This window comes from Danio aesculapii, chromosome 23 (genome assembly GCF_903798145.1).
Source record: "Danio aesculapii chromosome 23, fDanAes4.1, whole genome shotgun sequence".
Taxonomy (NCBI): domain Eukaryota; kingdom Metazoa; phylum Chordata; class Actinopteri; order Cypriniformes; family Danionidae; genus Danio; species Danio aesculapii.
In genome coordinates, this window is record NC_079457.1 from 30,226,698 (window position 1) to 30,241,903 (window position 15,206).

The 15,206-nt window shown below is 32.4% G+C and overlaps 2 protein-coding genes across 3 annotated transcripts in view; both read right to left on the bottom strand.

Annotated features, from left to right (window-relative positions):
- Positions 1-1,504: 1,504 nt before the first annotated feature.
- On the bottom strand, positions 1,505-11,429 carry naa10 (N-alpha-acetyltransferase 10, NatA catalytic subuni). The gene is made up of 8 exons (XM_056449900.1): positions 11,267-11,429; positions 9,059-9,157; positions 7,198-7,256; positions 6,144-6,189; positions 5,901-6,016; positions 5,754-5,798; positions 2,689-2,773; positions 1,505-1,859 (listed from the first exon to the last, which is right to left on the bottom strand). Exons 1-8 carry the CDS (start codon positions 11,285-11,287, stop codon positions 1,656-1,658), a joined length of 675 nt encoding a protein of 224 aa, XP_056305875.1. The 5' UTR covers positions 11,288-11,429; the 3' UTR covers positions 1,505-1,655.
- A 1,028-nt stretch (positions 11,430-12,457) lies between these two features.
- The window catches only part of g6pd (glucose-6-phosphate dehydrogenase), a 30,210-nt gene continuing 27,461 nt past the window's right edge, over positions 12,458-15,206 (bottom strand). For both annotated transcript variants that reach the window (XM_056449095.1, XM_056449094.1), the window contains 2 exons: positions 14,282-14,374; positions 12,458-14,195 (listed from right to left, as the gene is read on the bottom strand). In XM_056449095.1, the coding sequence (XP_056305070.1) occupies positions 14,105-14,195; positions 14,282-14,374 (184 nt within the window). In that variant the 3' untranslated portion in view covers positions 12,458-14,104. The remainder of the gene's footprint in view (positions 14,196-14,281; positions 14,375-15,206) is intronic.

Consider the following 15,206-nt stretch of genomic DNA (forward strand, 5'->3'; position numbering starts at 1 on the left):
TACACACATTTACTCAAGTAAATAAACAGAATTAATGATGGGCTAAACATCTGCAGAAGTTTGTGGAAAATCTGCGGAATTCTGCCCACGCAGATTCCGTGTGGGCCTACATATTGCTAAAAGGTAGTGTGAATTGGCACCTTTAATTTCTTCCAATTTGTAATTGGATTGTCAGATTAATTTCTGGCATGTATGAAAATTTGGCCTTGCCTTGTAGGGTTATTATACAATTGAGCAGTTACAAACTAATTCCCCTCCTTCCCTCACTTGCAAACTGTGCAAAAAAAAAAAAACAAAACAAAAAAAAAAAACTAAACAGTCTACAATTAATCTACTTCCCCAAACACTATTTACAACCAGTCAACAACATGCATGGCTATGGAAGGCAAATGGGGGCAAAAGACATCCGATTGGTTGAATTTAGATTGACAACATGCAGTTGGATCATGTTACAGTGGAAATTGTTTTTTTTTATTATTATAGACATGCAATTTGTCCTTGCTTAATAATTTTTATAGACCATTTCGAGGGATGTAACCAATGGTCCTAATGTATTTCCTGTATTACATTTTGAATTTGAATCCAAAAAGCTCCACACATTGATAATGTTATGGCAGCCATTTTAACATTAAGGTATGTTTAAATTGCCACTAGTTACAGTTCTGAAATAGTTTGGCAACAAGTAGGAAGTGTTTATGGGCCAATGACATCACCACATTGAAATGGTCTATGGCAGGGGTCGGGAACCTTTTTTCAGCAAAGAGCCATTTCTGATTTTTTTTATCAAATGCATTTTTTAAAGAGCCATTGGGGGTGTGTGCATATAACAAAACCTTTATTTATGTCCATGCACAACTCAAAAATAAGCAAATATGATGCCTCTCAATGTATTAAAAAAAGGACCATTTAATTTTTTTTTTATTTTTGCCATCCCCACTCATGAATGTGGTTTGAATTTACATGCGTGTTTACCTTAAAAAAAATGAAAGTTGCTTGCCCTTTATTAGTGTCACAATTGAAGTTAAACCACAGCGCCATACATGTGCATTGGTTGAAACATACTTTTATTGTAAACTGAGTTGTTATTCATTTTGCTGTAAAAAAAAAAAAAAAAAAAAAAAAAAAAAAAAACATAAAGGTGACTGTAATTGTTTTTTCAATAAAAACTGATTTCTAGAGACAGTTATCATTTTTTTTACTTTATAATATTATTGAAGAGACAGCTGGAGAGCCACATATTTTTGGTCAAAGAGCCACATGTGGCTCCCGAGCCATAGTTTCCCTACCCCTGGTCTATTGAATGCCAAATAATGTCTGATGACTAAATTTTGGCCCCAATTGCCTTCCACATGTCTGATAAAAATCAGTTTCTTGATTGATTCCCGTTTTTTCCAATACCTCAAATTGCAGCGCCATAATGGGCCTTACTGCTAACCAACAGACTATTCTATGTAGCCATATCACTTTTTCCTTCATTTTTGCCATGATAAATAACACACATACGTTTAAATCTCCAATTTTATTGTCAAATTTCCTTGCATAACTCCATAGCGGAGAACCACTTTTACCAGATCACTTTCCTGTATTCTGAAAATAAAACCATCAGAGCATATAAACACTGTAAACCCAATTGAAACCTATGTGATGGATGAAAGTTAAGAGTCTGACGATGAGTCTTTGACGTCCGTGCTTTCGGTGGCCTCGCTGACCTCGCTCATTTCTTTACTCTCTCCTCCACTGTCTCCATCTCCCTCCTTCTCTCCATCCTGCACCGTCAGCTTCTCCACCAGGCCCGTCACAGAAGTGTCCTGAGACGGTGGAGCCTCGGAGCCCCACAGACGCACACCTGGCTTCTGCAACTGCACATCAGGGAAACGTTTCAAGCCCAAACTTTTTATATACAAATACATCTGTAACTGAAATGTGCTAAATGTGTTTTTATGTACACTTGCTAATTAATAACAATGAATGTGGAGGAAAAGGATCAGAATAACAACTAAAATTATATATATATATATATATATATATATATATATATATATATATATATATATATATATATATATATATATATATATATATATATATATATATATATATATATATATAATTTTTATATATACATACACACACACACACACACACCAATAGCTTTTTACTTTTTAAAGGTGAACCCAATTTAACCCCATTTAATTTTTGATAACAACTCTGTAAAAGGTGCAACTCAACTGCCCTGACCAAATTTAGACGTGTGAATGTGTGATTTCTTTTATAGCAATTTAGAATAACACTTTCCTATCTACAATGATTGGCCAACATAACAAAGATAAAAATATATTAAAGATTTTTTTAATGTTTTGAATAGGCATTTAAAAACCACTTCGTTTAAAATCTGAATTGGCACCAACCCTCTTCTGAGTTCAGAATAGTTAAAGAGGACATTATTACAAGATGTTGAACAGTTGGAAAAATCCAGAAGGAGGGAAATGGAGTACGTGTAGGTCATTCCCATAAGATTAGAAAAGCTTTCGCCGGTGTTATTCTTCCACATTTGTTCAGTGGGTGTAGAGGGTCAAGTTTGTTTGGGATATTTGTTTATTCATCTTCATTTGAAAATTAAAGTGTTGAAAGTGTATTTTAAAGCAGTATCTGTATCACATAATTATGTATGACTGCACCAGCACATACCTCATCTGCCATCTGTGTGAGATTTCTCTTCATGGCATAAGCGTCTTCTCCATCAGCATAATATTTGGGCTCCACTTCACTAATCCTGCAACACAAATAAATATAACTATGATACAGTGCAGTATGAGTACATGAGTCAAAGAAAAAAGGGGCTTTTCAAGCAATAAAACACTAATGTGTAATAGTTTTTTTTACATTATAAAATGTCCCGTTTATAATTTTGAAAAACATTACATTAAAATGTTGTTCAGCCCATACAGAAATCGGATATGGCAATTTATAAAGACAAATATTAATTTTTTTAGCTAATATATTTAAACGTCCATTTTTGTAATTCCAATGGTTGAAGAAAAATATTTATATACAACATTTTATATATGTGAAATCCAAACATGAACTTGTTTGTCACAAATGTAATTTTATTGTTGTCATACATCAGATTTTTATTATTATTATTATTAATATTTATTATTATTCTATATGGGAGTTTCAAAGAAATGGATAAAACAAACAAATTAATTGCCTTGTCTTTTGTTTGTCTACAGTATGAGCCAATGTTTGTTCTTGTAATATATATATATATATATATATATATATATATATATATATATATATATATATATATATATATATATATATATATATATATATATATATATATATATATATATATATATATATATATATATATATATATATATATATATTGATTTTTTTTTACAATCCATTTAGGTTTTTTTTTTTACCATTTTATTTTAATTTGCTAACATTGCTAAGGCAAATAGTGTATATATGAATAATATATGTATATATATATATATATATATATATATATATATATATATATATATATATACACATAATATAGGTGGGCATAGATTCATTTTTTTTTTATCTAGATTAATCTCACTGTAATCTTGAAATTAATCTAGATTAAAATGGTTTATTTGAATTCTGCCGAAGGCATTCAGAGTATGTGTGCTACCCAAATAATGACTAAAAGTAGGTCTTTGAAAACAGGTTTCTCAAGCCAGGTGGCACATTAGACCAGGGGCTTATCTCCTGTTTCCAAAATTAATGAATTGAATAATTAGTGTTAAAATAAATAATGTTCAATAAGATGTACTTGTGTTTACTAACCGTTTATTCAGTTAAACATGAATTATGAACTGTAGGCCTACATAAGCTCGAAACTGAGCTTTTCCTTTTCGTTCTTCCTAAACCAATAAAAAGGGACATAACATATGGCTGAATAAAAGTTTCATTTTATCAAATGCAGAAGGGAAAAACAAGTATTGAACACATTGTGATTTTTCCTGGTAAATATAATTCTAAAGGAGCTGTTGCCATGAAATTGACCCAATTTTCTGTAAAAATCCAAACATACCATAAATAGTGTTGTTCATTCTATTCAACACAATGTATTAGATTTAATTTAACAGTTAATTGTGCTGTTAAAGTTTAACTACCTCTAAAGAATCAATGACAGTTTTCAAATGGCTTTCAATATTAACAAAAACACTAAACTCTAAATATCTTGTGAAAATGAAAAGATACCAAAAGTAATACCATTCTGTCACACTCGAATTATATCCATAAACCAATCAGTTATTAATTTAGATTGGAATAAGCCCTCTTTTATTCAGAATACTAATTTAATAACCAGTGATGGGGAAAGTTGTTTTTGAAAGTAGGCATTACAATATTGGAGTTACTCCCCAAAAAAGTAATAAGTTGCGTTACTTACTTCCTTTTTATGGTAAGTAATGTGTTACGTTACTTTTGAGTTGCTATTTATTACCTGGCTGAGGCTTGATCTCTTTTAGAACTTTTTTTTCTTATTTATTTATTAGAGGAGCTCTGCAATTAACAACGTAATATATAACCTACACCTACATTTACCTTTAAAAAAAAAAACACATTAAAAATTATTTTATGTTTTTTGAGAACTTCCTGACCCCAGAGCTATACATGTCGTATATACAGATTATTGAAAGTTTAAAGCAATGCGTTTCAAGCAACTTTTGTACTATTTGTCTCGAGTAAAAGCACTGTCCATTGAGACTATAATCCGCTTTTTCTGTTCTTCGATATGTTCAATATAATGAACACATTCTCACATTGACAGCGTGATTCATTATGACTACTTTCATTTTAATTCAGCAATTTCTTTTTTAAAAGCTAATTAACCAAGCTAAAATGTAACTCGCGTTACATTTTCAAAAAGCAACTCAAATATTATTACTTATGTTTGAAAAGTAATGCGTTACTTTTCTTGTTACTTAGAAAAGTAGTATTATTACATAACTCACATAACTTGTAATTGTGCGTTTACACCGAAGGTGGCAAGAGCATCAAAGTAGTCGGAAGTCATTTATTTTTAATGGGAGCCAGCAGTGATAAGCGTTCAGGAGCGGCGTGGTGCATCTTCACCAGTGTGGGCGTTTATAAGAGTTGAAATCAAGTCAACTTTATGGTGATGAGCTATGACCTGGTTCGGCGGCAACCAATCGGAATGTAGAAGTCCACCGCTTGAGAGAAGTCCAGAAACAGAACTTTGGTTCCGGCCACAGTTGTTCCCAGGGGTTTTAGTATTGCAGTTCCCAGGAGTTTTAGTATTGCATTTCTAGTTATTTACATTGTTTTCTTAGAGGGACTTAAATTTGAAAAAAGTTACTGGCGAGTTACTGATGTGCACTAATATCATATGTTTTTTTTAAATGGGAATCTTTTGCTCACTAACGACAGTACAAAACAGTATTGCTGCTGCAGATTTTAGACATATGGACATATTGGTTAAGTGGAGCAAAGCCACAGCACACACAACAACTGAAATTTCCATAGTAAATGATTTGCTAATATGCAGCAACGACCCCTTTAAACACAACATCAATATATTGAATTTTGATGCTCTCGTCGCTAAAGCTATGAAAGCTAGCAGAAAATGTTGTCACTAGAGTGAAATTAGACGCTCTCACCGCCTTCGGTGTGAACGCACAGTAATGCATTACCCCCAACACTGATAATTACATAACAGAGATGGGTAAAAATGAAGCAATACTCACTGAAACTTAAGTGTGTTGGAGTACAAGTGAAGAGCGGCCCGGTTACTGAAATACAAAAAGCAACATGATCAAAAATAAATAAATCACATCTGCGAATCTTTCAAACCTGATATAACAACAAAGAATAAAGGCACTTAAGGATCATACCTCTTTCTAACATGTAAAGAGACATATTTGGCATTGAAGTTTTCAATCATAGCTCTGCTGGCTTGATCCATGAGTTTTTGAGCCAGTCCAAGACGCCTGTGCGAGCGTTTAACTGCCTGTATGAATACACAGCAGAGCATTTACTTCTATTCAGATGGACAAAAAGAAACTAGAGCATTAATATCAGCACAAATGATGAGAAACAACTGCAAATTCTTTTTAGATTAGATTAAACACACTAACCAGTGAGGTAATGTGTCCATGAGGCACATCGTCAGGATCCTCCTCCCTGAGGAATCGAACACACGCAATTAGTATATTAAATTAAACTTTTTATAATAATTGCATTTCAAGCATTAGCTTATATTTATTACATTATATATCATTTCTTATTTTAAACGAAAGTAGAAAAAATTATGACGTATTTGTTATGTATTATTATTATTGCTGTTTTAACAATGTGTGCGCTGACATTAAAGTATGGCGGTTGCAAAAAACAAGCAAATACAAACCTATTAATATTAAGGCTATTAAAATTGCAGTTCTAGTGACCCAATAATTCAAATATGAATGCAAAAAATTCCTGTATGCAGGAATAAATTCCACACAGGCAACTAATCTATTTTTCTGAATGCCAGTATGTCAGTGTGAAAGCAAATGTGAACAGACAAATCAATAGACATGTACTAATATTCAATACAGTATATCTTGATAATAAACATGCACAATAATGATATCGTGGACACTTCAAAATACCAGGAATAATTATTATTTATTTATTCATTTTTTTCTTAGTTAATGCCTAATTATTCCTGAAAATCAAGTCATGTTATTAAGTGGAGCTAATAATAAATTAGACTTTATTGTAAAGTGTTACCTATAAACTTTTAATTCTTTTGCATTCAAATTAGTTTTAAACATTTGTTTACTCTGAACATGTGAACATAAAATAAAGCAATACAGTTACATATATATTTTACAAAATTCTACGCAGAAATAGCAAAAACAGTCTGCAGATTCTCTCTGGCCTTAGCTATCGGTCTCCAAATGTAACAAGTTATTGCTCATGTGTATCGGTCAAGAAATCCATATTGATGATTCCCTAGGGAAAATAAATTTATCTTTTGATGAAATTGCACAAATATCTAATTTATTATTTCATAAAAAATTTTCTTGAGAGACAAAATTGTCTCTCAGAGATTTTGAACAACATAAAGGTGAGAAAATGATTCAGAACAGGCTCTTTTTTTTTAAATAAATACAATATAAGAAAAGCAAAAAAAGCAGAAAAACTTACATTTTTGCCAAAACATATCCAACTATCTTCCCGTTCTCATCCTCTGCGATGTAGGACAGCTTTAACAAAATAAACACAGCTGATCAATAAGGCTTTAGCATATAACAATCAACCTGTGTAGTGCATAATAGTAGATGAGTAATAGTAGTGCATAATAGTAGTGCATAATAGTAGATGAGTATCAGTAACAAATTAGGTAAAGTTGGCTTTATATTCGCACATTCAGGCTTTGGCATTCAATAAAATAGTAAAGGCTAATGCTAATTAATTATAATGACATGCAGTTATGAGCACAACCTGACAAGGTCCCTATATTGTTTACCACGCTACTTTGAATATTCAGTCTGAAAATGCCTCTAGTATGGAGAATGGATTTGCATGCATTGCAAAAATTTTATTTTTTTTTTCCTTTGTAAAGTCTAAAAATCTTGATGATTCTGTCACACTCGTCTATAATTTATGATCTGTAGTTCTTACTTTTAGTGTTTGGGACAGTTACTTTTGAAAGTAAGGCATTACAATAATGAGATACTCCCCAAAAAAGTAACTAGTTGCATTACTTAGTTTGGTTTTACGCAAAGTAATGCATTACGCTACTTTTGAGTTACTTTTTCTTACCTGGCTAAGGCTTCTGTTTTTTTTTCCACTTAATTGTTTTAAATAGATAACTCTGCAATTAATAATTCACTTTACAACATACACCTTCATCAAACAAATAATAATAATAATTTAGGATAATGTTATCTTCTGAGAAATTCCTGACCTCACAGCTTTACATGCTGTAAATACAGATCAATAAAAGTTTACTTTTGTACTGTCATATTACTGGAGTAAAATCACTGTCCACTGAGAAATTCTCCTCTTTTTCAATAATTTTTTTAAAGGCTAATCAAATAAAATAAAAAGTCATATTACATTTTTTAAAATTAGCTAATATTATTTCTCATTTTTTAAGTAATGTGTTACTTGACTCGTTACTTAGAAAAATAATATTATGTAACTTGCGTTACCCCAACACTGCTTATTTTGTATTGATTTCAAGTCAGGTTATTGGCTGGTCATTCTAGCAGCTTTATTTTCTTTTCTAAAAACAGCTTTCTTTACTGTGTTTGGCATCATTGTCTTGCTGAAATGTCCACCCTGGTTAATAATTATGACTTCAAAACAACATTAGCACTACATAATTAACTGTGCGAACTAGTGCTACACAATACATTTTTTCAGCATCGTTAATCGCAACGTGATCATTCACAATAGTCATATCACAGGATATGCAATGTTGAGTTTGTATCACAATTTATCATTTGCACGTATTTTTGATGCCTGTGTTTGTATAATGATTTTAAAAGCATTCAGGTATAAGAAATTGTACCACTTGTGACCTTAACTACCATTAATTTAATTTAATTTTTTTATCATTCAGTTACTGTACTTGTATACTGTTTCACTTTATTTTAATTGCATATTTTTCTTGGCTATATTCATATAGCTATGCATGGCAATACTCACAACACATGCAAATACAGAAATGCATTGCAAACAGCACAGACCACCACGAAAATGTGCCAAGGGACGCCGAAAACTTTATAGATTGTTTATAAATTCTTTCCAGACAGAGATATTAAGTCACCTGGTGAAATTGTATTCATTTCGCAATATATATATTGTGAAATTAAAAAATATTGCAATGTAAGATTTTTCCAATATTGCGCAGCCCTACTGTTGTACTTTATAGTCATTAGCTGCTAATATGATTTCCCTATTTAAATTTGGCAAAGAATATTTTTCTGAAATTATATTAAGTTCAAAATCAGAACGTGTGCTAACATAAAACCAACTACACCCCAATTCAGTAACAAACCTGTGGCCAGGACAGGCCATGGTAGAAGTAGTACTTCATCTGATAGTTCTCTGGAAGACACAGCAGGTTGCAGTGCTGCATGTTCATCAGATCCTCTGGCTGGAGAAATTAAAAAACAGCCAATCATTGAGTCAAGCTGATGCATGAATAATTAGCACCAAACTACCCTAAGGTTAGCAGATATTGCATATATGATAACATTTATAACAACAATAATATCCAAAGAGACGATGTATCGCTAAGTTAACGTTAAACTGTTATTTTTGCTGAGGGAGAAAAGAAATGAATGTTTAAAACATTTTTTGGAACATTTATTGTATAACAGAAAGATACATTTGGTACACATCATTTACAATAATAATCATTAGATTATTTACAATGGTGCCAATAAAGAATGAAAAAAAGAGAAACAATAAGAAAAAAACTACAGAAATCAAACAAAAATTAAAGAGATATCAATAGGTCATCTGATCTGAGGATAGATATATATAATAGAAAGGAAATTGAGAGTAAAGAGGGCAAAATAATATGATAACAGCAATTTAGAGATTTAATAGATTATACATAATAAAGGTCGTGCAAATTGTATGTTTTGAGTGCTTTCTTGTCAAGTGAATCTGGAATTATAAGTAATTTTTAATCTCTTGTATAAATGCTATAAATACTGGCCTGCAATTTGAAAATTTATATTTATGAATGTAGAATCTGCATAAAAAAAGAAGTTTATTATAAAGGAGATGTTAATATTTGTATAAAAAAACAAACAAAAATGATTACTTTTGTAGTAACAGAAAAATTCTGTGAAGTAATATTTGAAATAAATAAATTAATATCTTGCCAAAATTGGAACACATGGCTGCATGACCAAAATAAGTGAGGAAAAGTTTCAGTGTTATTCTGACAAAAGGAGCAATTTGTATCAAAGTCTGATCCAAATCTTTTCTTTAAGAAGTTTTTGACAGGGTAAATGTTATGTTGTAATTTAAAAGACATTTCCTTTACCTTAATAGCAAGGAAAAACTTTTGTTGTATGGATCATATATTTTCCCAGTTTAAATGATCAAAAAGACTGTTCCAATGTGAGATAGCAGGAGGGGTAGAGACAGTATTTTCGAGAAACAGAGCTTTTATTTTATAGTTTTTATCTTTCTTTATAGAAAAACGAATTTCCCCAATAGGCGTATAAACTGGTTCTGGAACAGCAATGGTTCCTAGTGATACTGTATTGATTTTAAAAAGCATCTATAATCCAGAAGGAATAGCACCTACAGTTATTGCAAACTTTTTAGGAGTTATCGGAATTTTGTATTTTATGAGAAATTCTGTGCATCGCAGCAGTAGACCTTCCACATTAAAGAGCTGGCTAACATGTTCTATTCCATTATTGAACCACTGATTGTAAAATAAAGATTTATTTTTAAATAAAATATTTCTATTGTTCCATATGTAGCACCGGTGGTGAGAAAAGTTATGTTTGTAGATAAGAGTCCATGCCAAAAGAATCTGTTTGTGGAAATGTATTAGTTTGATAGGACGTTGTTAAATATCATAGTTACACATCAAGATAAAGTTTATACCACCTAGCTGAGAGAAGACCAATTGGGGAAAATTGAGATAAAGTTGGTTTTAAATTAGCACATTCCTTCATTTAACGTTCGCTAATTTGAATATAGGGTCTGAAATCGCATGTAAATATTACTTGAAAACAACATTAGCACTATTTATTTGACTGTGAACACTGTTGTACTTTGATATTCATTGGCTGCTAATATGATTTTACGATTTAGAATTTGCTAATAATACTCATAAGAATATTAATAAGGATAAATTCTGAATGAGCGAATATAAAACCAACTTTACCTCAATTTGGGGGAAAAGCTTCCAAATATTGTAAGTATTTAATGTCACTAATTTCTTCAAACAGTGCGGTTTGTTTTTCCAAAGAAATTTATATAAAATCCCATGTATTGCTTTGCAAATGAACGTTTAAAACGAATAAGACACGGCCCCTTTAAACACGAGCAACGTAAAAAACGAAGATTAAGAACTAAAAGGCAAATTATTTACATAATTAATAATTAAATTATTATTATCAGCAATAAATGTTTCATTGTGCATAAGTTAAAGTGTATATGATTGTTGGGAAAAACCCATTTTGACACTCATCTCCTGTCTTATGGCTATACTTCTTTATTTTCGTTTACTTACCCGTGCGTTGCGTATATTCATGTTGACCGCTGGCCTGCTTGATAAATATGCTATAGTATATAAATACAGCTGTCAAATAGACAAAAGATCTTCAACAAATGCCGAAAAGCACGCTGATGGACACAGCTACACCTCTACAACCATGTTGTCCATGACCGGAAGACGGATGTGCGGGTAGTTAAATCGCTTCCGGTGCTGACTGTAATAAAAGTCATTGGAAAAACAATTTTCTTTATATTAAACTTTTATATTAGGTCAGTCGGGTCTTTTTAATTAACACCAGTAACATGGGGATACATAAAACATTCACTTGTACTAATATTCTGTGACCTGAATACAAATGATGCATATTCGTTGTGCAGCTAGTTACACAGATTTGACAAATGATTATGAAAAAAAAAAATCAATACATGAAAGAAAAACCAATATTTAAAGAAATTAAACATAAATATCTCAAATTATAAGTAAATAATTAGAATGTTACATAGGTGTACCAAAGGGGATCTAATAATTTAAAAGTAATGCTAATGATAATATAATTTTTTCAGCAGTTGTTTTGGCAGCTTTCTTATTTAATGATAAGCAGGTAGATTGATAATGAAGTTTCAAGTCAATACAAAAGGTTCTAAAATTAGGCAAACACTCAATTACTGTACATTTGTGAAGATGGAAAGGGCCACAAAGTGTAGGTCAGTCAGGTCTGTCTGCGTCTTTAGCATAATCATGAAATAATTATCCATTGACTGTGTAAAGGTTTTCTATATTTTTGCGGCAGATTTCAGTTTAGTATCTTTAAAATAAGTGTCTTTAAAATACTAATTTCACCCCCTTTGGAAATGAAATTATATAAACACAATCTATGCTGGGCATTTATAAATAAGTACAAATTTGTTCTGGTTTAATTTATATTTATATAAAAGGCTACTGTATGGTGGCCATATGCAATCACCAAATGGCCATAAACTATCACTAAATACACTAAAGGATGTAACATTGTCAAACACATGCACAAATTGCTGCATGATCTTGGTTTGTGGCACCACCTGCTGGTTAATCAGCATTCAAACTAGATAATAAGCATTGACATACAGTAACATCACAGCTATAATAAGAGTTACACAATAAAGTGCCCAGCGAGTGTTTATAAATACAATATGAACAGAAAGCATTGGAGAAACTGGAACACACCTGTGGCATCTTAACTATGCTTTATTGTAAAAGTGTCTATTATAATACAATAGAAAACACTAGTATACGCTAGGCATAACTTTTACAGAAAAGTTAAATAGTGCACAGATGTTCAAGCATAAAAAAAATGAACATAAAGCTGTTAAAACTGTCAAAGCAACATCGCCGTCACTCAATACATAAAACACTAAAGGGATACTTCACCCAAAAATCACTCATTTACTCATCCTTCGATTGAGTTTTTTTTTTCAACTGAACACAAAAGAAAACAGCCGTTCACCTCTGACATTTTTTGCTATAGATGTCAATGGCTGCTTTTCCCAACATTTTGCAGAATATCTTATTTTGTGTTCAACAGAGGAAAGACATTCATAAGTTTAGAGCCACTTTACTATAGAGAATATCGTAATTTTTAGGTGAACTAACCCTTTAAGTTCTTTTATGACACTTTATCTAATGTCAAAGGTGATAGCAAGCAGAAATACACCATCCCAAAGTTTGGCTCACATTTTGATAGTGGTGTAACAATGTACATCAGAGCTCGTCTGGAGTATTTACAGAAGGATGTGGCTTGTAATGCATCTGCTTTGTAAGACTAAACATAACTGTGTCTCACTTAAGACAACTTCCACTATTGATCCCAAATTGTTTCTGGAATTTCTCCTTTTTTGTGGTCCAATTACACAGCTTATCTATATATTTCAACAAAATACATGAACGTAAGGATCACTACAGTAGCAGACTGTACTTTAAACCACCACCTGCCCATAAAACACTTCTGAAATATAAGCAGCATTTAATGTTAAGACTTTTGCTTGAGAAAAAAGGAATGCAAACAGATTTGTGTTTCTTAAAGACTGGAGAATGTGAAAACAGGGAATGACAGTGCATTGATATCAAAATAATTCTTAAAGGGATAGTTCACCCAAAAGTGAAAATTTACTTGCTATTTGCGCACCCTCAAGTGCTTCCAAACCTTTAGGAGATTCTTTCTTGTGTTTAACACAAAAGAATATATTTTAAAGAAAGTTGTAGTCTTCCATAGAAGTCAATCAAAGTTAATAGTTACAGCTTTCCAACATTCTTCAAAATATGTTCTTTTGTGTTCAACACATACTTATAAAGGTTTGAAACAAGTAAAAGATGACAGAATTTTTATTTTCGGGTGAACAGCCCCTTTAACTGCATCAGCAAAAATAATCAATAATGTACAATAAAATATAAAATGAAACAATAGAGATATTCTAAAGCAGTGTTTCTCAACCACGTTGCTGGAGGACCACCAGAACTGCATGTTTTGGATGTCTTCTTTGTCTGTCAAACCCATTACAGCTCTTTCAGTCTCTGCTAATGAGCTGATGATCTGAATCAGGTGTGTTTGGTTAAGGAGACATGGAAAACGCGCAGAGCTGGTGGTCCTCCAGAAACATGGTTGAGAAACACTATTCTAAACCATATACCATAAGGAGCTGGTTATGATTCATAACATGCTAAGAAAAAGGTTTCCAATCGTGTTGGTCCTTCTGTAAACGCAGTGCTTAAACAGAATGAATCTTTAATATTTAGTTTGTTTAAAGTGCTTGTTTCAGGCACTCGACTGCGGCTGATTTTTCGTTTATAAGCAGGCTTCAGTTTCCGCATCTGCTGCTTTCACAGTTTGTGTGGATTCACCCATTTGTATGTTCCCTCGTAGCGGAAGCCCACTTTCTGCACCAGCTCGTCAGCCTCAGCGGGACCACGACTATAACACAGACGGAGAGAACGTGAGATACATTACACATCGTTTTCTGAAAAAAAGATTGTCGATGGTGAGCTGGTTTATAGTACCTCCCGTATTTGTATTTGATGGGTGGTGTTTTCTCTGACTCTATCTGATGAAGGAGAGGAGTGAAGATTCTCCAGGCTTCCCTCAACTCATCACTGTGACAAAAGAATTCAGATTGCATTTACATTAAGTGTCAATCACTGCATCACATATGGTACTTTTACACACATTTGTAAAAATACTTTATGAATAGGGATTATTTTTATAAATTTGCACAAAACAGAAAAACAAACAGTCAACAACAAACAAACATCCCCAACACTTGTTTCCCCTTTGTGGCTTTAACTCAAGAGGAACATAGCTAACGGTCTGCAAACCTCAAGCGTCATACAAATGCACAGCAAGTGCATGTATAGGGTGCATACTCAATACCATTATGGTTCGAGCCTCGGCTGGGTCAGTTGGCATTTCTACAGGTGCAGGTGAATTGAATAAACTTAATTGGCCGTAGTGTATGTGTGTTAATGAGTGTGTATGGGTGTTTCCCAGTACTGGGCTGCAGCTGGAAGGGCATCCGCTTCATAAAACATATGCTGGATAAGTTGGCAGTTCATTCTGCTGTGGTAACCCCTGGTGAATAAAGGGACTAAGCCGAAGGAAAATGAATATTTTATTTTCCATTGACAGAAAAAAGCCAAAATGACATTTAAAAGACAAAAACTATGACAAATATGCATTTAAATAGTCCTCCGATGAAACTAAAATGTTTATAAAGGGACAATTTTTTAAAAGATCCAATGTGTTTCAGCAAGATAAAGTGTAGCCTATAAGGATCTGAAATAACCAAATGCACTACAGAATATTACGTTTTCACACATATCACCAAATCGCATGTATTCCATCAGTGCTGCATGAGCTTGGTTTGTGGTGCCATGTTAACTATTAGACACTTGTGGCTGGTTAGTCAGAATTGAAAGTACATAATAA

Bases quoted from the DNA above. Each gene is read 5' to 3' on its own strand.
- naa10 (XM_056449900.1), bottom strand. From the start codon at position 11,287: ATGAATATACGCAACGCACGG. The intron at 6,017-6,143 runs GTTAGTGTGTTT...GTATTCATACAG, and splicing joins ATGGACACATTACCTCACTG to GCAGTTAAACGCTCGCACAG. The intron at 2,774-5,753 runs GTGAGTATTGCT...TTTGTGTTGCAG, and splicing joins TCCAACACACTTAAGTTTCA to GATTAGTGAAGTGGAGCCCA.